Source organism: Perca flavescens, chromosome 5 (genome assembly GCF_004354835.1).
Source record: "Perca flavescens isolate YP-PL-M2 chromosome 5, PFLA_1.0, whole genome shotgun sequence".
NCBI classification, from domain to species: domain Eukaryota; kingdom Metazoa; phylum Chordata; class Actinopteri; order Perciformes; family Percidae; genus Perca; species Perca flavescens.
Window position 1 is genome coordinate 21,888,777 of NC_041335.1, and position 24,892 is coordinate 21,913,668.

The following is a 24,892-nucleotide window of genomic DNA, read 5'->3' on the forward strand; positions in this document are numbered from 1 at the left end:
TCTGCTTATTCTCAACAAGTTGAACAAGACCTCAGAGCTTTAATATCTTTACTTCACAATTTGTTATTTTGCATACAAAGAAAATAAATGTTCAACTTTTGAACTTTCACGACACTGGTTCATTTTTAACTTGCATTACAACTGATTGTACAGTGTCAACCGTGTCCACATTATTGTAATTAATCACAAGACCTTCAACATACTAAAATGCTTCAAGTTATCCAAGAAGGGATGATGAACTTGCTTCCGGTCACAAATTGATGCTACCTCTTTTCTTTAATGTGAGTAAACTATGGCTTATAATTATATAAGTATTTCCTGTATTACCGGCTTAATACCACAGCACGTGAATAAATTTCACCTGCCTGAAATCCGGTCTGACTTCACCATTAAAACCTTTGTTTCAAACTCCATGCCACCAGGTTGGAGCCCAGTTAAAAATATATAGTCTTAAAGCTCAAGATGGGATAACCCTGATGACATCACTAGGGTTGTTTTCTTACACTTTAGAAAACTCCCCACAAGCCCATGTGTAAGGATGACATGCACATCTGTAAAACAAGAAATACATAATAAAACAGGAAGCTCCCAATGATGACTAAACTGACCTTGATGTGTAAAATTGGTGGTTCCCCTTTGAAGTCCCCCTCCACTCAAAAAGATGTTTTGCTCATTCTTATTTCACGTGGATGTTTGAGCTTCACTGTGCAGAATGATGCATGTGCGGAGTGTGACACTGGCAGGCTGCTTTAACATTTGTCTGCTATAGGGAGGAACGTTTCTCAATCACCTTATAAGTTTAAGACTTGTACCGTAAAAGCATATTTTGTGACACCACACCTAGTAAGCCAATCATGGTCCAATATGCAACTCACAAGTAGCCTATGTGAAACCTCCAGAGCACATTCACTGAGATTGGATTTTTGAGTGAAGTAGGACACATCTGTTTTGGTAGGCTAGTTTTTTCTAACAGCATCACTGACAGATTAGAGGTATGTTTTTCTTAAGTGAACATTAGCATATTCTTCAATTTTGGATTTTCAATGAGGGAGTAGGCCTAGATGTAGGCCTAATTTTAAGACTTTTTAACGAGGCAATTGAACTTATTGTTTGTTTTTGCTAGCAGGGTTTATGTATATGTCTTAAAACTTGATTTTTCTTTGGATTTGGTTTCTCTAGCACTTAAACAGAGAGAGATAGAGAGAGAGAGAGAGAGAGAGAGAGAGAGAGAGAGAGAGAGAGAGAGAGAGAGAGAGAGAGAGAGAGGATAACTGAGACTGCTTGTTAAGTAAACCCATAAGCTTATCTCGGCAGCGAGAGAGAGCGCGTGTCTCATCCAGCCTGTCCCATCATCATTCCCTCCCACCAATCTCTCTCTCTCTCTCTCTCTCTCTCTCTACGGGTTCTCTTAATACATCCATGGACGCATGGCGCGTGATGGGACGGCTGTAATCAAATGCGGAAGTTTACACCCAGGAAAGCTGCTTCCGTCACAGCCAAGATGAGTGTTGACATGACAGTTGAGCTGTAGCGAGGAGAAGAAGCGAGGCGGCGAGACCGCAGGAAAACAACAGAGCCAACGCCGCTAAACTGGACTTGAGACTCGCATATGGCTTCTCTGAACAGCGCGGAGCGACGGGCTTTCGCTCTTAAAATCAACAGGTAAAAATGTCTGTAGGTTAGCTCTGGTTGTTTTGCTATCAGGGTTAGTTTTAGGCGTGATTGTGAACTCTTGGTACCTCCCCGGAGATATGGGTAGGAGCTCTGTCTTGACAGTTAGAGGGGTTTCCACATTGGGGCAGGCAGCCACATGTTGTGAATGTTAATGCTGCAGGTTAATTCACTCTGTCCCGGAAAAAAAAGGCCGCCTGGAGGATAATAAACAGCCAACTTTTTTTATTTGTAACTTCCCCATGAGAAATATTAAAGGACAGTTAACTTTTGGTAATAGTCCCATCCAGATACATTGTCTCTCTTGTTGGCTCGTTATATACCTAAACTAAGACTGGAGTGGAGACGCTGAAGCTTCTACACTAACTTGACCAATCTGTATTTTATCAGTGTCATTTCCTCCTCGTGAGGATGCTGATTCTATATCTAGTGTTTTGTTATATGATCATTTCCTGTGGTGCATAATGTCTGAGTAGCCCTTAGAGCTGCTATAAATGTGTAAGGGATGTGATCATAGTTCCTGCTGTTACACTGGCCAGGTGTGGAGGAAGTATGTACATGGAAGTCTATTGTGTGCCATGCCTTCTCAGTAGTAGGACTCATTAAAACAAATAGACTAACAGGCTATTTCCTATGATTAGCATGCACCGGCATATAAAGCTTCTCCAGTACAGAATGTGCAGATCAAACTGAGTGGCTTTTTGAACATTTTATGTGTGATGTTGCAGCAGTTTAAGTGAATGATGGTTCATTCCCATTGTGGAGGTGGAGAGATTAGTTTTGATCAAATTTAGGATGGTGGATGATGAGGAGGCAAATTGTTTACCCTCACATTTGTTTTATTTTTCCTTGTACACAAAAGGTACTGTTTCAATCCCTGTTGATGCTCTATTTAAAGCACCCCCCCCCCCACACACACACACACAAAAAGCCCCCATACAGTAAGTGTACCATCTAAAACTTTGTAACATAAGGGATTTTAATGAATCGCCACTGAACAACGTTTCTGAAAGTGGTTTAAAGTAGGGCTGCAATTTGTTTTTTATTACTGATTAATCTGCTAGCTATTGTTGTGATTATTTTTTTTGTCTATAAAATTTAAGAATACAGTGAAAAATGCCAATCATAATATCCTGGTGCTCAAGATGACGTGTTGAAATTTGTATGTTTTGTCCAACAGCAGTCTAACAACTATTCAATTTACAATTATATAAAGCAGAGAAAGGCAGCAAATCCTCACATTTGAAAAGCTAAAACCAGCAAATAAATAATTTAAGAGGTTAATTGATAATCTAAAATTTTCTGATTGATGTCTGATCGTTTCAGCTCTAGTCCAAAGCATCTAGTGGTTTTTAATGTTTTCTTTTGTGAGAGTAAAATCCTCCATCCACCACAACAGTGAATACACCGTCCTCTTGTTTTTAATAGCAAGGAGAAATCATGGATCCTTGCTGTGCTGTGCTGTGCAGAGCTGAGCTCAGCTGCTGAGAGATGTGAGGGATGTTGGGTCACAGCTTGAATCTAGTGATGAGCCAGCGGAGGGGTCAGAAGATGCTGTGCTGTAGCAAAGCATGATGTTGTGAAATGTGTGGTTGCAAAACAGTACAGCCAGTAAGTGATGCAAGAGACAAAATTCACATTAGTTGACAGTGATTTCTAGTTGTAGTGAGGGAATTATGTTTGTTTTTAACATAATTTGTTTTTTATATTGTCAGCTCAGCAACATTGAATGAAAAATATGTAATATACGGCTTCTTTTTTGTATTGTTGTAATGTTATGTACAGCACATGTTAGGTACAGAAATAATGTCAAAATCTCATGGAAATGGACTCTGAGGTGGACTCAGACATGGGTCATGTTAGGTGCAATGCCAGGTAGTGTAAGCTATTAAAAAGATCAGACAATCAGTACTTTGACATGTGTGATTATTTTCAGCATTTTTTACTTTATTATGATATTGGACAGTTGAAAAGTGACAGGAAATGACGGAGAGAGAGGAGGGATGATATGCAACAAAGGTCCCATGGCCAAACCTGCTGACATTGTGATTACATGGTCAAACAAACTGCAAGTTTAGTCTATGAGGTGAAACAACCTAGATGATCATGGCAACAAAAGCCAGACACAAACAAACCGCAGTGACAAAGAGGAACAGTGGTCACAATTTGAAACTAAGTATACAATATGTAGCAGGATGGAAAACCTGTTAATTGCCACGCAAACTAATATGTCTCATATTTGTAGAGGTGTTACTTCAGGGTTAAATAAGGAATGTTGTTTTATCCACCCCCAAATATCCTATATGCTCTAACGAGCGGTTCCTCTGTCTATCAGGATGGAGTGTAAAGGAAATCCTGCACACTGTGGACACTATGTCGCTAGGGTTTCACTTCATTTTTTATTTTTTTTTTTCATGGCAGTTTTAAATCAGGAAATATGTATTTCTTCATTAGCACATAAAAAGGCGAATGGAAAAGAGGTGTGAGAATATGTCAGTCAAAAATGCAAAACATAATAGCGCAGCACAGTGTTCACTTTTGGTGAGAAGATCGAAAGTAGCTGAACACTTAATATTCTACCGCTGAACATGGTACTTACTAGCATATGGTAACAGGTGTGAGGACATCTGTGGACGTGGGGCCTCTGTTGTTGAATACTCCTTAGTGGCAGGGGTATCCGGATTGAGTTACATCTGATTTCCCGTGGGCTCTGGTTAATGACATCTGTTAACCCTCATGGCTGTTGGTGGGCCATTGAGTGATGAGTTGGGTAGCGTTTCAAAAAGACGCATGTAGCTTCCCAAATAACTTTCAATAAATGACTTGCCCTGTGGTTAAAGCATTCAAACTCAGCTATAAGTTGTGTTTAAAGTATCCTTCTGTCACTTTTTTGTTGTTGGTTGGAGCTGCTGTGACCCCAGTCTTGCTAAATGACTGCTGTGTTTGTGCGTGCCTCCCTCTGACAGGAAGCTGAGCAGTGATGATCCTGATAGCAGTAAGACCCATTAAGTCTGGAGACATATGATAGTATGAGACACACAGTGGGGACATCCCTTTGGTCTGCTTTCCTCTTCTTGCCATGTACACTGCTCTCTGTTTTCCTGTTTCTTTTTGGCTCAGTTGAGGGAGAAATGACTTATTTGAGAAAGCAGAAGGGAGAAGCTAAAGGAGCCACCTACCTCTAGTGGCTTGACTTAATAATAATGATTATAATAGGGATAATTAGACTATCCGGCTGAGCAGCATGCCTGATGGTGGGAGTCGCGTCACAAGGAGTAAATGCAGATAATTATATAATAATTATAGATGTGTCTATCTGGGAGGGGGGGGAGGGGGGGTGTTATTAATCTGAAATGTAGCCATGAGAAGCATTGCAACTCCATTTTTAGAGCAGTCTTTTATTGAAGTAATGCTTGGCCAATGATTCCAGAAATGCTGACAGGAACACACCATATGCACACACAGCAAGTGCAGGCCTGCCATAGACCTTAATGCAGTTACAAAAAGGGGCCAACCTCTTTCTATAGGGAGGGGATAATAAAAGGTTTTCACTCTGGAGCCCACAATGAGACTTTTTACCCTGGGTGTGAGTCTTGAGACCGCTCAGAAATCAGCCAGACTTTGTGCAGGTACAATCCTTTAGCATGCTGCAGTGTATATAATTGTAATGTCAGGAACATAAAAGCAGGCAGCTGATCATATTCACATTAAAGTAAGTCTAACAGCATCACTGACAGATTAGAGGTATGTTTGACAGCTCATACATTCTTGAAATAATGGGGTCACACACAAAGCTGCTTTATCAAATGTTATTTTATTCTGATGAGTTATGAAAATGTTTTGGTCATCTGGCATTTTTCATTGTCTTTGAATAAGAGAAAATGTGTTTCCTTGCTCATACAGGATGATCTAATTAGCACAGTGACAGTGAACACACAAGATCCATGGTTATGATCACAATATCTTAGCCATTGATCTGTGAAGGAAACCAAATATATATGCCTGTTTTAAAGCTGACAACTATTAAAGTTTGGTTAATCTAATATGTTATTTTTTTACCTCCAAAATTGCTTTGTTGCCTAGTAACAATTAAAATAATGAAATAAGTAATTATCCAAAAATGGATTTATGATGAATAATTATACAAATCATTGCTATGACATGGCATAGTAATGCTGTAGTTGCTGAAATTGATGTGCATCATATGATTTATGATATACATTACAAAACTCTTATACAAACAAACAACAGGATAATAGTGCCAAAAATTGTGTTGAGTGTTTATGTGTTTTATCAGTGTGCCTAATGTGTCGTTAGCCCTGATTTATAGCTGGAGTTTTCTGTTAGTTTTTAATTCTGGCTCTCCCACGACTCCCCGGTAGCCAGTGTTTCCCACACATAGACTCATTTGTGGCGGTGCGCCATACAATCAACACCGGTCGCCACATATTGTGTTTCGTTATTAATTTTTTATTTTTTAACGCTATTTAAAACATGCAGCGTATTCCTTCAGGTGCATTTCCTTTCCCTGCTCTCCTCCGTCTCTCTGTCGCTCACGCGTCTCTCACACACACACACACACACACACACACACACACACACACACACACACACACACACACACACAGATACGTGCACACAGCGTCTGTCTCCATCAAAACGAGAGAAAGACGGCTGGCAAAATTCACAAGTTCACGAAAGGTTGGTATCTATCTCGTGAACACCTTCACACAATCACACATTAAAAAGTGCTATAAAAATATTTTATATTCTGAATACAATGTTGTTAGTGTGTTAATGTTGAAGTCCCGTCCTGACTATTAACAAACAAGCGATTGTGCCTGCTTTAGAAAGTTAAGTCGCAGTTGTTTGCGGTAAAATGCATTTGGGTTGTCGAGGTCAAAACACTATATGTAGCAGCTGTGAATCAAATAAACGTATTATAAATAATTTTATGTCATTTTTTTACTCTTACACTGAATGTTTTCTGCTTCAATCCAGATGAGTATTGAAAAGTATTTTCCGCGTCTGAAAAAGGCATGTGTTGAGGATGAGGACCAGCCTGAACCGGAGGTATCAGTCTGAAACAGAGCTGAACAGTCCGACCAGTGTAATTAGTTATGTTATTAATTTGTTTACAATATTTTCAGGCTTCAACCAGTGCTGCTCAAACAGAAAGACAGGGTAAGAGAGAAAGAGATAGATTTGTTAGGCATTGAAGAAAGAGTAGGAAAGGAGGACCGCATCCAAAAGCGTGTCCTCCTCAGTTTTTGATACTTGATACCCCCCCCCCCCCCACCCCCCCTCGTTGATCCATTATGATATTTTGTAACTTGTTCAGTCTTAGTGGTTTCAGTAAAAAAACATATCAAGACATTGCTTTATACCAGGCTTATGACACAAGCTGCTTTTTCTATCATTTTAGCAACCACCAAAATCCAAAGCTTTGCTTATTGTTTTCCGATAAAGAGTGACAGATGCTGTGTGCTGTGACAAGCTGTTTTTCTACTAGTGTTAAAATAATGTCTGCTGGCAAGAGCTGATTACTTTTTTACTTGCCTGGTCTTTTTATAGACAGGCTCTGAATGTGTGTCATTGTATGCAAGTGAGCAGACAGAATGTGCTTGAATGTGTGTATATGCAAATATTACTTTATATAAAGTATGTTCTTTAATGGTATGGATTGCTATGCCTGAGCTTTGAGCTTTGTCTCCAAACTGCCATTAAAAGATCTAGAGGGAGGGCACATGTTAGTGTGAGTGGCTGTCGGCTCAGTCTGCACACAGGGCAAGGCATGATTCTTTTGAAGTCAAGTTATGAGAAGGTTTTACAGGGTTTATATTGCACTGGGTACAAGCTCAATACACCCACCAGACAATCTGCCCTTGAGCAAGAATAGGCATTTTTGTTTGCAAAAGTATGTAACATCAGAATCACATACATCTCAGCAGAAGCCATTCACATTTCAAAGTGAAACATGCTAAAAACCTATCTGACCAAACAGGAAATGTCTGAGGCAGAAGTCAGAACTTTTGCCTGTCAATTACTCCTCTTCAGATACCTGTTGAGGTGAAGCTAGGAGTGTCATTTCTTGTTTTGACCTAAGACTTCCTGGAGCTTTAGTTTCTTGCCTACAGACCCTTTAAGCTCCATTGGCTTATGTTATTCGACAATTGACACGTTGCATTACAAGGAGCATCTCAGCACATTCCTTTTAGACATTAGCGCAAAAAGTGGCCATTTGAAGTAGGGCTGGGCAATATATCTATATTATATCAATATACAAGACTAGATATTGTCTTCAGTTTTGGATATCATAATGTGACGATGAAGTGTTGTCTTTTCCTGGTTTTATTAAGGGCTACATTACAGTGATGCAATTTTCTGAACTTACCAGACTGTTCTAGCTGTTCTATCATTTGCCTTTACCCACTTAGTCATTATATCCACATTACTGATAATTATTTATCAAAAATATTATTGTGTAAATATTTTGTGAAAGCACCAATAGTCAGCCCTACAATGTTGCCACAATATCAATGTATTTGGTCATTGATATTGGTGGTTGATATTTGAGTTTCTCTGAAGAGAATTTAGGTTGTTGATGCGCAGGTGCAGGTTTCCAAGTGCTGTTTTATACATACTGCTATAATAAATCTGCTTAGTGGATGATTGTGGTTGTAATAAGCAGCTATCAGGTGTGAGTGTTTGTACAGAATATGTGTGTTGTACACCTGCACCGCTCCTTCAGACTGAGGTCTACTTTCTGAGGGTTGTATAAGGGTTAAATATGTTGTGAACTGTGTAGGTTAACAGTGACAGTAACGGAACAGTTGTTGATATTGATAATATAATACAAGATGATAATGTGGCCAGGCACACCTGTGTGTGTCTGTCTGTGGCTGCTCCTTGTGGAAATCAGCATGCATTTGTGTGTTGTAATGTGCTTCATGAAATTGTTTGCAGCCATGTATTTCTGTAATACATTTGAAATGACCGTGGAGCAGCTGTGTGTTTAAATAAAATGGTGCTGCACTTCTGGACTTTGCTCATTGTGTATATTTGTTTACTGCTCTCCCACCCATGCCTTAACCTTTCCTGGTGTTCCGTTATTGTATTGACTCAGCATGTTATGTGATTGACAGGAGGGGCGTTACAATATTATTAACAGAATGTGCTTGAATGCCAGACTCAAAAAGAGAGTTTTGTATTCTTATGTGTGGATATGGAATATTAAGCAGCTTTTATGGAAATCAAACCGGTTTGGTGTTGTTGTTTCAGTACATTAATGGTATTTTTTTTTCAGCTGTTTGCATGAAGCTGTCTCACAGACTTTACATGCTTCATGACTCCGCCGCCTCAGTTGTTTTGACATGCTGGGATTCCGAACGGGTGTTTATTGGTTTGTGGTGGTAATTAGTAACAGGGCTGTTGTAACAATAGCTATGGGGACTTGATGAACCCATGAGATTGACCACAGGGAATGCAGTCGGCAATGTGACCCATTTACTTAAGTCTTAGCCCTCTAAATCTCCCCTGTGTGGCAATGTTAAAGTAAACTTGTTTTTGACACTTGCACGTGCAAAAATACTTACAAATATGAGCAATTTGAACACAAATAGTAAATACACATACACAGGCTTTTACACACAAAACTGAGCTTTCATCATTGAACCGCAGAGAACAAAGCAGGCATTGTGTAGAGTTTGGTAGGGCTCAAACGATAGGGTAGATTAATTACAAAGAAATAGGCAGTGCATTAGCTCAGCGTCGCATAGAAATGAAATGTGGGCAACAAATTGGGACACTGGCTTTGTTCTTGTCATCCTCTGTTCTCCCTTCTTTTTGGAGAGGGCTACAGCTAAACACACACACACAGACACATACATATCATACCCAACTATCCAGTATATTTGAATACTACTCCATTCCTATGTCATGTTGATTTCCTGCTTAGTCTGACCCTTAAATCAGGACACCATATTTACTCCACTGCCTGTATGGCTGCCAGCCTGACAAAGCCTTTACACAGCCATTAGAGATGTGCTTCTGTAGCGAGCTAACAATAGTTTGAATGGAATCACCATGACTGACCAATTCAAACTAATCCAAGTAGGAACAATGGTAGAATTGCTGTTGCATCTCTTATTAAGATACACTGTGTGCATGTTGGTGGAATTGTACAAAAGCTATGATTTTACATGAGGCTGTAGATGTTTTGAAATCTGTTTCTGTAGAAATATTAATTCAAATAGCGCACAAATATGATATACTTGTGTACTAATTATCCTATTATTTAACTATTATTCTCTGCCTCCTGAACACAAAACCTTATGAATATGTATGTGTTATGTTCCAGGCACTCTTCTGCAGAGATCAGACGACAGTTCAATGGGAACTATGGCCCTCAACACAGCCGAACCAACTCCAACGCTTCGGCCTCAGTGTACCTAACTGTGGTGAGTTCCCTTCATAAAAAGATACATTGGCTTTTGGAATTTAGTCATTTTTACCTGGCAAGTATTTGTCACATTATCCAGGATATGTATTTTTGTTGGATTCACAGCTACCTAGAAAAACAAGTTTCTAGTTGTTTGCATTTGAGCTATCATGTGCCACTAACTGCAGGTAGGTTTCAGAAAGGAAAGGAAGCAATGTGAGACATTTTTTAACTTAAATAATGTTAAAATGTTGACATTTTCAAATGACAAATGTCCTTTTTTATGTAGATAGTTACTTATCCAGCTGTCTAACATGAAAAGTGGTGTTTAAGGAATGTATGCGGACTAAAAATGAATGCTGTTTATATAATGCTACTTCACCTAATATTTGTGATGTTTGCTTGTTGAGGAGAAATTCTGTGACTAGAAGGTCAGTGGAGTGGTTTCCTCTAATACTGCTCACAAAGCCTTAGTATTTATGCTTACATCACCAAAGGGCTATAAGCATATCTTCTTCACATCCTCTTTACTGTCATTAGTGCTGAGAATGTCTGACTCAGTGTAGTGTGTAGTCTCGAAGATTATAATTTGATTCATAGAACTGTCTACCACAACATAAGTTACTGCTTTTGCAAAAACAGCTGCCTGCATTTCTGAAAAAGTGCTGAGTTTTTTTTTATTTTTTTAAAGGAAGAATCTTTCTTTCTCTTACAATAGATGAGATGAGAACTCAGTCACGGCTTAACATGCTTCTGGTGAATCCGGGCTGACACTGTTCTTTGATTTAACATGGTTTAGAAAACCTAGTATCCCTTAGTTTTTGCAGAGTTGAATACCATTATGACATGAGGTTGTTTTCTTGCCTCTTCAGATGAAGCCTATCAAACAGTTAGTGATTCCTGCACTCTCAAGCAAGCAGACAGGATGATGCACAGTAATCCTTTGCAGGGATTTGTTCCCACTGCACTCGTAGTCTCTCTGTGGTACCCTCTGAACCTGTCTCTGCCTCCCACATTCATGTATTCCCTTGTCATGTCTTCCCGCTTTCTTGTATTTCTATTTTTTTCTCACATTTCTTCTCTCTCTACCGCCCTACGTCGCTCTCATTTATGTAAAGTTTTCTAAAGCTCTCAGGCGCCAAATCCCCTGACATATCTCTGTGCATGACTAACTGTGCCGAAGCCCTTTGATACTTAGCCAGTGATGATCCTTGAGCTCGTCAGCTGACAGGGTTTGAGGAGGAGTACTTGGACCGTCCATCCCACCACTGCTTGTAGCATGCAACACGGCTAATCTCTAACCTGCTTGGGAAATGGGTCAGTGCCTTGGCTACCGATAGGCACTGGATGAGGCCTGCTTACCTTGCAGCTTATACAGGCAAATCTTTAATATGGTGGGATTTGGGATGCAGGAGAGGGGTTTTAATACTATAATCTCCCGGGATGATAGTTTCCCATTATTCAGCAGTTGCGTCTAGGAAACGGGTGAGGGAGGGATGTTTGTTGTTGCAGTTGTGACGCGGATCACATTGTTGATTATCACAGTTCTCCCTCTCTATTACTCTCCTGCTATTTTTAGTGCTTAAATATAAGGAATGTTGAGTGATCGCTGTTGTAAATTTAATATACAAATTGAGAGATTAAGAGGAAAAGCCGAATGTGTGTTTTTTTATTTTATTTTTATTTTGTGGGGCTTTTCCCTTTAATCGACAGTGACAGTGGATACACAGGAAAGGGGGAGAGAAAGAGAGGGGATGACATGCAGCAAAGGGCCGCAGGTCGGATTTGAACCCGGGCGGCTACAAAGGACTCAGCCTACATGGGGCGCACGCTCTTACTGGGTGAGCTAGAGGTCGCCCTGCCGCATGTGTTTTTGAGCGTGTGTGCGTGTGTGTGCGTGTGCGTGTGCGTGTGCGTGCGTGTGTGTGTGTGTGTGTGTGTGTGTGTGTGTGTGTGTGTGTGTGTGTGTGTGTGTGTGTGTGTGTGTGTGTGTGTGTGTGTGTGTGTGTGTGTCATGCACGCGTCATGCACGCGTGTGTGTCTGTAGTTTCTGTTCCTGTCTGTTGAAACACCGGTTGATAGAGGGACGCCTTGCTTGATGTCACTTCCTCTAACATCTTGTGGTTTCTCCCTTTCAACTCTAAACTGCAATACACTTTGCCTGAATGCTCAAAACTGCTGTCAAAACATCTTGCTGGTTTAAACGGTCAGGCATAACTTAAACATTCATTTTGATTAGCTACAAACACTTTTGGTGATGCTGATTGTTTCCTCTCTGATCTACTGGAGATCCTAGCTTCTAGGAATATGAGGATCAATTTAAAGAGGATCTGTGCACTGCGTTGTGGCTTAGATTCAACAAAAACCGTCAGTAGGTGCACACTGTAGGTTCCTATATCCGGAGTGCGCCATTTTGTACGCTTCCTTTTTTATGGTCCGGTTTTCAGCACGGTAAGTCTCCAATCTCTGTATAAATACAGCTGTCCTTTAGTTAGACTTTAGAATGAGATTATTGGTCAACTTGATTGTTGTAAATAGTGTGATTCAGGTTACATGTGGCTGTAGTTTGCAAGAGCATTGTTTGTCGTGAATTCTTTACATGTCTGTTTTCCGTCTCTGCTCATGTTTGCCAATGCACATAGAGAACAGTGATGTTGGTAGATGGATGGATGCTACTTAAAGAAGGCTCCTACAGCGATTTATATAACAGTTATATAACCTATTTTTTTAATTTATTGTTGCATGTGTCTGCACAGAATTGTATCAGTTGTAGATTGCAATGCTTCCTGCAACTAAAAACAATCTCCATTCTCATAAATAGTTCCAAAGGCATCACTTTTACAATCACCAATGAGTAAGCTTATAGAAAGTCTGGCTTTTGATTTGGTAAGGAGAGGTAGTTTCTTGCTAGCTTCTCTCATGACCACACAGAACAGCAGGTGCTGATCACAGGAATGCATCGATTTGCATTCATTTGTTTTTGTTAGCCTCCATACTAAACAACAAAAGGAGGCCATGCCACAGTGATTGTTGAAACTTTGAGACAGAGAGCCAAAGAAATGCACATGTAGAGAATGCTGCCATTGTTGAAGTTAACGCCTCCACTATAGAAATGAGAAGGAGTTGAAGGTTTCATCTATACTGTAGACCTGTCATTTAACATTATAATGATATACTTGTTCTATCTGGCTGTCTGTGTATTGTTTCTTCTTGTGTTGCATGCTAATACTAGCCCATGTGGTACAATTTGCTCTTGAGTGCGCAGCAGAGAAAAATATCCTTTAGGGTGGATTGATGTGCAAAAACATGTCTGAAGGGAAATGGAATTTGCTCTGCTTCTAAAAGTTGAGTACAGCACTGACTCATTGTGTTGCTGCCGTTATCTCTACACCTTCTGTGTGTACGTATAATTATCTGTTAGTATGTATGCCAGCGGCTGACTTTGCTCTGTGTTTTTCTTTTTTCTCTCTCTGTCCCCTGTACACACACTTTTGCTCACATTCAGTCTTTCACACACTACCTGTTTGCAAATGCTTCCTGTGTGGGACAGTCTGCATGATTACAAGCTTAAATATTGTTTTTGGATAGTACTAAGGGACATTTTCTCTCTGAACTGTGTGCATTGTATATATTTAGCCTAGTGACTTTGAAAAGACTATTATTAATTATTTAGGAAATCTCTCAGTATGATAATGTGTTTTTTTTTTTTCCAAGCTTTTGCTGATATCAGCGACAGCCTGCCTACTGTAATCAGATTGGAGGTATGCCCAGTTTGCTGCCTCTTTTCTATAAAACACCTGCTCCATCAAAGTTCCCAGGTCCTTTTTGTGGTGCCCGGCTGTTTCCACAAAAGGGACGTGTTATCTCATCAGTTGTGGGTTTTTTCCTCCCGTAAAGTCTATTTTTTCTCTTTATGTGCCAGTAGGAATTTGTCTCATTGTGCGGACTGATGTATGATTTGAACAATATGTAATGATTCCAAGACTCAAATGAAAGTTTCAGCCTTTTTGTACTGTACATAAAAGTGATTACAGCTTTGCCTTTGATCTGCTGTAGCTCTGGAGTGGAGGCTGATAGAGTTTCTGTCTAAAAATAGGTTCATAGAAGAAATGTCCTTTCTGTCTTACACAGGCCAGTTTATATTTACTGTATGTATGTGCTCCAGTCTTTTCTTCCTCTACAGGTATGAGGTATCAGAAAATAGCCTTGATTCAACATGTCTGTTCCCACCTCCCTTCCTATCTTTTCTTTTTTCTCAGCACTTCTCTGCACTATATGGACTGTACAAACTCATTAGTCACCCTGTAACTTTTCACAAATAATTCATCTTTTGTTAATTTTGTTGTTTGCTTGTTGTATCTTCCACATTTCCTTTTATTTTTGTCAACCTAACACGAAACCTCCTCTGACGATTCTGAGTCTCTCTGTATGATTTCCATTCACGATTTCCTTGCATATAAATAATATTTACCTTAAGACGTTCTTGTGGTTATCCACCTAACCCTGTTAGGATCCTTAAACTTCACTTTAGCAAACATTACTTAACATATGTTCATCATTTCATGATATTTAGAACTATGTGTCCTAATTCTTCCCTTACTCCATCCATTCGGGGTGGCAGTAGCTCAGTCAGTAGGGAGTTTGGTTGGGAACGGGAGGGTTACTGGTTCAAGTCCCCATATGGACCAAAGTATGGTGGTGGACTGGTAGCTGGAGAGGTGCCAGTTCACCGCCTGGGCACTGCCAAGGTGCTCTTGAGCAAGGCACCGGACCCCCAACTGCTCGGGGTGCATTTCCATGGGCAGCTCTCTATTAGTGCATGTATAGGTACTGAGCATGTGTGTGTAATTCAGGTCTGTGTGTAATAACAAAACATTGTCATTTCCCCTTGCGGGATTAATAAAGTATACATTATTATCATTATTATTATTCATTCTGCAGCCTCAGTCGTATGAAGCAGTGGAGCCCTTGGACCTGGAGGAGTTCCTGATGTCACAGTTAAGAAGTGGAGATTCGGCCCTGATGCAGGAACTTGGAGACTTCCCTGACGATGACCTGAAGGTGGAGCAGGTGGAGAAGGAGTGTCGCACTGTTCGACACTCTGTCCCTAAAGATGGGTGGGTCACAGGATGTCTGACATTGACCACAGAGGAAAAAATCCTCCCTGAAGCTTTTAGAAGAAAATATAGAAGAATAGTTACAGAAAATATTTCATCCCATAGCCAGCACCTTGCTCCGAGTTAAAAGTCAAACAACAGTCTTCAAGCATCCATCAAAAATCCTTGTTCTAGAAAGTTTTTGGCAGATTGCTTAATGTAAACTTCTCATGCATTCCAATATACTTTTCAAGTCCATGTAGGAAAGTTAATCCTTACACTGTATATCTAGCAAATTGAGAAATCTGAGGTACGACAAGCTTCTTGGCAAAAAGAAAAACAGAAATGCATTATAAAAGGCACTTAAAAGGAGTAAAGAAAAAGGGCAGAAGATCAGAAGCACAAGAAGACGAGTTGAATAAAGTACTACATTTTTTATTTTTTATTTACTCATACATCAGACGTGTAGAGTTAAAATATTTTAGCTGGGATTTATAGATTTTAGGAGAATCTTTGCAGTTGCAGAATAGGTAGCAGTTACAATGTCAGAGGACATTGTTTTTTTTAAAGGCCTTCAATGTTGTCAGTGCAAAGTTATTCTGCCAACACATGCTATCTTAGTTTATTCGGAGCATTCACTTGTCCCGCACCTTGACCATGAAGTACAGATTAGCAGAAGAATGTAAAGTTTTCAGTTGTCTGTGAATGTTTGCATGTGTCTGGATGAGAATGTGTGTCTTCTTATCCTCTTTGTCTCTCTCTTTTGTAGACTGGAGTTGGATCCACATGTGAGAGACTGTGTAAAGAGTTATACTCAGCCGTGGCTTTTGGTCTCCAGAAGGTACATTGTCTCCTACAGAAACACAACAGTTACAGTCCATATATTCAGGACTCTCAAAGTGGTGTAGCTCATGCAAGTGCTGTTTGGTTTTACATAGATACCTTAAAGGTCCCATGACATGGTGCTCTTTGGATGCTTTTATATAGCCTTTAGTGGTCCCCTAATACTGTATCTGAAGTCTCTTTCCTGAAATTCAGCCTTGGTGCAGAATTACAGCCACTAGAGCAGGGGTCTCCAACCTTTCTTCATCTGAGGGCTACTTTAAAATATTGAAAGTGGCCATGAGCTACTTGCATCACATCGCTTAGATTTATTTACATAACATACTTAAGCTCAATGAAGCTACTGTTTGCTGAAAATTCAATACCCAAAGCTTATGAAAAATCACAACTTCACATCAAGGTTCATGACTATTTTACACTTCTTTAGCCCACATAGTTAGCTACATCACTGAAAATATTCCCATCAGACTCCAAGAAAAAATTACCACTTTACACGTCAATGGCAAAATTATAGCTACCTCACTTTTAATATCGTGGTCATTTTGTGTCTCAGTTTGTCAACCTATTGGTGAGCTACTGGAAACCTGCTCGTGAGCTACCAGTAGCTCATGAGCTACTTGTTGGAGACCCCTGCACTAGAGCCAGTCCCACAATGAGCTTTCCTTAGTATGTGCCATTTCTGTGTCTGTAGCTATTGAGAAGGAGAGAGGGGGGGCAAGGTGGATGGTGGGGGTGTGGCCTTGACCAACTGCCACTTTGCTCGTTTGAAAGCCATGATGTCTCTCTCTCATGGGTGGGCCAAATTCTCTGGGCGGGCAAAGCAGAGAAAGGGGAGGTAACCTTGCTCCTTATGACCTCATAAGGAGCAAGATTCCAGATCGGCCCATCTGAGCTTTCATTTTCTCAAAGGCAGAGAAGGATACCCAGGGCAGTGGTTTACACCTATCGCCATTTCTAGCCACTGGGGAACCATAGACAGGCTGAGGGAATGCATATTAATGTTAAAAAACCTCATAAAGTGAAATTTTCATGCCATGGGACCTTTTTAAGGGATACCTTAAAATTACAAAAGTAAAGCTATTTTTGGAGTTTACAATTTAGATATGTAAACCAGATGTAGTCCAAGCTGCAGTATTTTAACCAAAGACCACCAAAATCATGACAACAACAAAAACCATGCCCTCACCAGTATCTTAGCTGTCATAGGTGCAACTATCTGAGAAGTTGTGTGTCTGTGAAACAGGAAACAAGAGGCCTGAGAGAGCCTGATAAACATTAAACATCGGGATCTACTGTATTGTCTGATACATTGTAGTGCTTGCTATATCTCTCGCTCTCTCCCACACACACTCGCATACAATACACACTCTACACTGTGACTATGTTGCGAAAGGCTTTTGTTATCTAGTTTGATTAGAAGTGCAGAGGTGTATCAGTTGCCATGCATGTTATTTTTAAGTGTGTGTGTGTGTGTGTGTGTGTGTGTGTGTGTGTAGGTGCCAGGGCGATGGCTGGAGTGCGTATTCAGAGCGAGTAGGCCTTCACAAACTCCTTCGTAAACAGACCTTTGAGTCCGACGTCGAGCCAGACAACCAGCAGAAGCCGGTAAGCAACACAAACGTAGCCAACACACACCTTCTGACTATTGTTACTCAATAAAGACAAAGTGTAAGCCTTCTTCAGAGCCGGTCTTGTGCAGTGTCAGACTGGTATAATTCTTCACTTCTTTCCTTCTTCAGTCAGTCCTGTCTTAGATATCTGGTTTCGATACAATAACAATTCAATTAGGGATATTTCAGTGGCAAAACCAATGTTGCTTGGAAATGAAAGGGATTCTACAATTGCACAAGGTTCCCTCTAACCTGGTGCATTATTAAAAGTATTAATGTTTTATTTAACATGAACACACTACAGCAGTCAACACAATAAGCTAAAATCAACTCAACAGATACACTCTCATTTGAACCCAGCAGTGTCTGCACCTGCTCCGTCAGGCTCGCGTCTCAGCCCCGTCTTACAGACGTAAACGCGACCTGAAGTGTTTATTTACACTTCAAGTCTATTTTTTCGACAATACGTGCGTAAACGCGAGGTTGATGTCCCTTAAAAAGGTCTGAATAAATGTATTTATCTACATTTTGCAACCTAAGCGAAGCAGAAGGGCTGTCTCTGTACAGAGCCAGAGAGCAGCACACTCTGCTCCAGTTTGTAATCCCACAGACTCCTTTCAGTTTTGCCCAGCAGCTGGGAAGCAAGACACGGGAACGTCTTGGGTATTGAGGCTTCACTAGACAACTCTGCTCCTATCACCAAAACCACCCTGGCCTGCTGCTCGAGGCTCTGAAATTCGTGGACCAGGCGGAACCAGTATAGACACTCGCCTCAGTTTCGAATAAATGCTGTCAGCACGCAAGGGTGACGCTGACATGACGTTTGCGGTCGAGACTGCGGTTTAGGCTAGGTCCCCTGGTTAGGTTTCATTAGTGAGAACAACTTGAAAAAAAAATCCAGTTCTGCTACAGCTTAGTATACATAATATTAACTTGATACATTTTAAGAGCCCAAATGTAAAGCGATAGTTTTTTGGAAATACACTTATTTGCTTTCTTAGAAAGTTTGCCCTTAAAACAGATGTACTCGGGGCCAATAGGTGATAAGAAGTTTGGCAAATTATTTTAATTTAGCTAAAGTTAAAACCTATGCCTACCAACATACTGTAGATACAGATCACAAATTAACATGTTCTGCATCTTGTTTGCGTATGGATTGAACAAACTAAATACAATCTGTGGTGTGCCCTGGTAGCCTAGCACAAAGAAATTAAATAAACATGTTAATTATTAGTTGGTGAGCTTTAGCGGTGCTGGTAGGTGAAAGACAAGCTAGATTGATTCCCACTGCTTTCAGTCTTCATGCTAAGCACAGACATGAGACTGGTATGGATCTAAATATCAGCATGAAAGTAAATAAGTGCATTTCCTAAAATGTCAAACTGTATTTCCTAAGCAGAACTACAAAAAAGCTTTGTTCTTCAATGCCAATATTTTGCACTTACTTAAAGTGTCTTTTGTGAGAGGAAGGCCATTAAATAAGAGCAGTATGGTAGTCCATACTAATCAAGGCTTGAGTGAGACAACAATACTGGATGTTAAATGTGAAGGAGGATTGGGAGACCTGGCTTACACAGAACTAAACCTGAATATTATACACTCTAACGCTCCTCATCTCTGTGTTTAGCTGGACTATCGGAGAGATGTTGTGTTTTAATATGTGCCATTATTTTTTTCTACTGCACATTTTTTAAATTGACAGCTTACGTCTGCATCCCTCAGTCCTTTACTTTCATTACGGATCCCTGCCTCAGTAGGCGGCTAACAGTATTTCGAGCCAAATTCCCATCCTCTCTCACTACCCTCTGTAGCTCTTTTGTGTCATAGTTGCCAAATCCCTAGCTCCCAGCATCAGGCAGTCCCAGCCAATCAATGTCTCAGTCAGCGCCACTGCCAGCCTGTGGCTGGTTACCCAGCCATCCCTCACCACCAGCCAGTCTCACCAGCCCCCTCCTGTCTCCCTATCCTTGCCAATTCTGGTTAATCACCCAAACCAAAAGGCCCTATTACTGCCACAGGCTTCCCATGAGCTACATGCCAGAAAGAGAGTGACAGGGAGGGGAAGAGAGGGGAAGAACAGCACTATTGTCCCTCAGTGCTTAATGGGTCTCTTCTAAGGTCCAGTCTGGTTTAGCAATATCCCTGGGATTATGGCGAGATGGTCCCTTGGAGCCTCAACAGGGTAAGGCTTTACTAGGAAGCTCGGCCAGTCCTTGCCTGTGGTTTGAGAACTGGGATGTGAGATTGATGGATGATGGGAATGAAAGAGACAAGCTGGATGTAGCATGGAACAGTAAGGTTTTGCCCTGCCCTCTAGCTTAGTCTGAGTAATTGCATATGGTGCCAGTGCCAGCCTGAGAGACTTCTTACTGCTGGGCAGAGGATCCAGTCAGTTAATGTTAACAGTCTAGCGCAAGGACATTTTAAAGATGCTCCAAAATATATTTGTTGCCTTTTTTAATTTTTTTTATTTAACCAGGTAGGCCGTTGAGAACAGGTTCTCATTTGCAACGGCGACCTGGCCAAGAAAAGCATAAGTGTGCAAGACAACATACAGTTTCACATTCAATACAATACAAGAATACAAAATATAATAGGCTACATAAAGTGCAGATTAAGTAGATACTACAAAGCCGGCGCAAAGTGAAGTGTATGTTGATGGATATGCGAAAGTGATATGGTAAAAACACAATATACATGAATAGACAGTCTATGTCACTGCTGAGATGTAGTAAAAAGTCAAAAAACTGTTATATATATGAATAGACAGTCTATATAAATGCTGAAATGTAGTGAAGAGTCAATATACAGTTAGTGCAAGTTGTGGTTTAGTTAGTGATGTAGATCAGTAATAACACAGTATACATGAATAGACAGACTATATAAATACTGAAATGTAGTAAAGAGTCAATGTACAGTTAGTGCAGATTGTGGTCTGGAGAACTGGAAGGAGTGTCGGCCAAAGGAGGTGTGGGCTCTGGGGTGACCAAGGAGATGTAACTGCTAGAGCGAAGGCTGTGGGTGGGTAAGGCTATTGTGACCAGTGAGCTTAGGTATAGCGGGGCTTTGCCTAGCAAGGACTTGTAAATGAGTTGGTACCAGTGAGTTAAGCGTCGAGTGTGTAACGAAGGCCAGCCAACTATTGCATAGAGGTTGCAGTGGTGGGTGTTATAAGGGGCTCTGGTCACAAAACGTATGGCACTATGGTAGACAACCTCCAGTTGCTTTCCTTTCATTGGAGTCCCAAAGGAGGAATAATTTTAAGTTTATGTTAATATAAGAGTTTGGATGTATTTGCCTAAGGACACAGTGGAGAAGCCAATAGGCAACATTAATATTTTTAACTATACTCTGACCTCAGGGCGTCTGAGAGGCACATTTGCATATCACACTGTTATATTAAGTGAGTTAATTTATAAGCTTTGAGCTCATGCCTCTGCCTGGTGCTAATTTTTTTCCAACAGGCCTGTGCTTTTGGTGGCAGGGCACTGGATGTCAAAATATGCAGCATCTAGCAAGCTTGTTTTTAAGGCTATTGTAGCTCTGGGTCATTGAGTCAGCTTGGCCTGCTTTGCTTCTATCATTTTTGCCTGGCATGCCATCAGCCTGCTGGGAGCTCTCTGATTACAGAACTTGATCAGCTAATGCACAATGCATCAATATCACTTGTGACGAGTAACTCATACCACCCTATCATATGTTAAAATCCAATGTCCTTATTTCCTGCATTCTGGTGTTTTTCTACATATGTAACATAGTTACTATGAAAATACAGCAAGAAAACTGCATGTTTATTACAAACAACGAAGCACCTGCTGAACAATATTGTTAAGGACTCCTATCACTTTACTCTCTGTAGCATACAGTGAACATAAACATGAGCCTGTTTTGTTTTCTACATTAAGTAAGCCTTGATCAGACAAAAACACAAGAGACATCATTGTCTCCACACCAAAACACTGTCTAGACTGCAAAAATGCCTGTTAGCTGTTTGTTGTGTCTGCTGACAACATAACCATGGAGGCTGAATTTTCAATGTAGTGTATGTTGTTGACGGTTCATAAAATGCTGTGGAAGTATAGAGGTGATTATTTGAATGGGGCAAACTCCCATTCAAATAATATAGTTTAAATGGAGAAAGAGTAGGCTTTGACCAAATATCCATTAATATAGTATTTCTTACCCTGCGCCTGTTTTCTTTGATGTCTCTCTTAATACCATGCCTCTGGATATTCTGCCTTAATACCCTCTTATTTTGCTCATTCTTTGTTTTTCTCTTATTGCTCCATCTCTCCTGCTCCCACATTTGATTCCCCTCACCCTATTCTCTCTGTCCTCCCCCACCCACTTACCCCTCTCTTTCTGTCTTTGCCCCAGGTCAAGTCACCAACACTAGCGGGGCTGAGTGATGACTCTGGCCGCACACTGACCTCCTCCGACTTTAACTTGCGGTCTTTGACCCCGGACAAGAGAGTTGAGGGGCTGCTGGCCTTCAGCAGCCCCGAGGAGCTGGACCGCTTCAACCAGGAGGCCCGGCAGGGGAACAGACCCCCCGAGCTGTTTGCTCTGTACCCCCCAGCCGATGAGGTGAGAAATAGAGACAATTGGTACTCGCGTGCTGTGTATATATACTGTACCAGTTTATGTATGCATGTTGGAATCATGTGGGCTAGGGTTGTTCCCTGTCACTCTTAACAAGGCATACACACCAAGATGCAGACTAATGTGAGCTGAATACAAAATCAGTTCATGAAGTCATTCAACTCTTTTCCAACATACCATGCTTTATTCCCCAAATGGTTTCGGCTCATCAGGGTGGTCTGAGGTTGTCTCAATATTACAATATTACATTAAAATCATCTTTTTTTTTTAAATATTAATATTTTTTAAAGTAGAAAATGAATCCTGAAACTATTTTAGCAATCAATTAATCTTTTTTTTTTTTACCCAAATATTCACATACTTGTATATCTGGTTAACACTGGAAGAATAGTTTTCCATTTTGTAGTTCTAATTTCACTTCCTCCCAATTTATAAACACTGTGAATCTTGTCTAAGATCCTAAATGTCCTCCAAATGTAACAACTCCTATTTCTTTTGCATGGTTTTAAAACTTTCTCTGCTATTGTGCTCCAGGAAGATGCAGTGGAGATCCGGCCCATCCCTGACTGCCCCAAAGAACACACTGGAGACCGCATCTTGATCCGATGCCAGACCATCAAGTATGTCATACATTTTCATAATACTGTAGGAGGGGGGATTTAAACAGCTGCCTTAAGTTGGACATGGAACCAACAGTTAGCTGTGTTAACGGGGAAATTATTCCAACACCCCCTTGTTTATGAAAATGACCTTTTGCTTGGCATTTAACATACAGTACATTCTTGTTTGTCACATCTGATGAGGATTTAAAAGTCTGAGTAGTTGTTTCAAAAAACGCTTGTAGATGTGACGGACAGTACAGTGTGGGAGAGAGGAGGAGTGCTGTGTAGTGTCTGTTGTTCTTCTCCAGAAAATCACTGTTCCTCCCTCTCTCTGTGGGATTTTGTCTCTCTCTCTCACACACACACACACACACACACACACACACACACACACACACACACACACACACACCCACACACACACACAGTGTTTCTCTGCCTGTTACCTTTGATCTCGCTGGTCCTTGTTGCAACTCATAATACTGCAAAATGTTTCAGTTGAACTCAATGCTCAGCTGGCTTCACTTTAACGCTCAGTACCACTATCCTTTAACCCTCAGTTCAAAACTGTGATCACTTACTGGGATACATTTTATATACAGTAACAATAATCAACAGGAATAGAATAGGAAAATATAGAATCAAATGTCAGTACAGTAAAAGGAAAACCCAGAGTACAAATGTTGAATATGCTAAGTATATGTCTTGATATTAAGTTACTAATTTCCTTTTCCTTCTTGGCATTCATAGGTTTGAGATTGAGATTGAGCCCATGTTTGCCACTATGGCCTTGTATGACCTGAAAGAGAAGAAAAAGGTAAGAAAACATTGCTTCACAGTTGTCCTTATGATTTATGTTGTCTTAAAAGGGGAACAACACCTGAATTAGGAATTCCAATATGTTATTTCCATGGACAAGGAAAGTTCAATCAATATTTGTGAAGATGAGCCATTTTCTCTCAAAGCCAGAAACCAGAGAAGTAAGTCTCAAACTTATGATGTCATCATATAAATTCTGGAGCTGCTCCATAAACAATTAATGGGAGACTGATTTTGTTTTCTTTTTTTATATCTACATGAGCTTTATTCTATTGTAGTGTTATCAGTTCTGAAACAAAAACATTTACTCATATACACTACCCTGAGTGCTCTCAGTGTCATCTGTAACATCTTTACCAAGTCATTGTCCATGGAGCAGTTGTTGGACTCTCTTGGACCATAGGAATAACATGTATACATTTAGAAAATAGGCATAGTTCCCCTTTAATGGTATTTCTAATGTTGACTAAAAGCATGTTATAACTTTTGTCCTGGAAACTTGTGTGACATATTCACCTTGCCACATACAGTACAAGGGTAGGACAAAATTACATGCCACTTACAATACAATCGTCCCGCAGTAAATGCTAGTTTGGTCAGGCTCATTATGTATGTTTGTTGTGGAGACGGTCTGTCAGTTGGTGTTTGGCCTACCTGTCGTTTTATGTTTTGGAGACTCTTCACCTTGCTATATTACATAGTTTTGCAGTGCTTGTGATTGATGCAGCAGTAATTCTGACAGCGATGATGGAAAATCACAACAAATGTGTTTCTTATTTAAAGCACAATCTGTAAAATTGTAACCAAATCAATCAAATTAGAACCTGCTATCACTATCAAATGTGTCTTCTTATACTGTGACACCAGATACACAATGTTTCAGATGTTGTTTGTTTACATCTGTAATGCTTGTAAACATAGGTGAAAATGGGCAAATGATTAAGTCCTAATCAGCTGAGAAACTTTATATCGTCAATACATTTTGTAATTGGTCAATAGATGTCTGATTTATTAGGGGATAATTGTCATTTTCATAAGGGAGGTTCAAAAGCAACATATGTCCGTTTTGAGGCTGTAATTTGTATTGTTGTAGTAGTTGTAGTAGTTGTTGTTGAACTGTGTGTGTGTGTGTGTGTGTGTGTGAAATTGTAAATCGCTTTGGATAAAAGAGTTATAGTATACCATGTTAAGTGTCAGTCAGTGTGGGTG

At 40.3% G+C, this 24,892-nt stretch overlaps 1 protein-coding gene across 4 annotated transcripts in view; it reads left to right on the top strand.

Moving 5' to 3' along the window:
- The first annotated feature begins 1,411 nt into the window (after positions 1–1,411).
- Positions 1,412–24,892, top strand: part of dock8 (dedicator of cytokinesis 8) — a 59,737-nt gene continuing 36,256 nt past the window's right edge. The window contains exons 1-8 of one of the 4 annotated variants that reach the window (XM_028578726.1): positions 1,412–1,662; positions 10,031–10,130; positions 15,053–15,228; positions 15,977–16,048; positions 17,547–17,655; positions 22,038–22,247; positions 22,797–22,882; positions 23,615–23,681. In XM_028578726.1, coding sequence (XP_028434527.1) covers positions 1,610–1,662; positions 10,031–10,130; positions 15,053–15,228; positions 15,977–16,048; positions 17,547–17,655; positions 22,038–22,247; positions 22,797–22,882; positions 23,615–23,681 — 873 coding nt within the window. In that variant the 5' untranslated portion in view covers positions 1,412–1,609. Of the gene's footprint in view, positions 1,663–10,030; positions 10,131–11,930; positions 11,953–12,285; positions 12,563–13,849; positions 13,873–15,052; positions 15,229–15,976; positions 16,049–17,546; positions 17,656–22,037; positions 22,248–22,796; positions 22,883–23,614; positions 23,682–24,892 lie in introns of those variants that run through there. The other 3 variants (XM_028578728.1, XM_028578727.1, XM_028578729.1) reach the window with 3 other exon arrangements.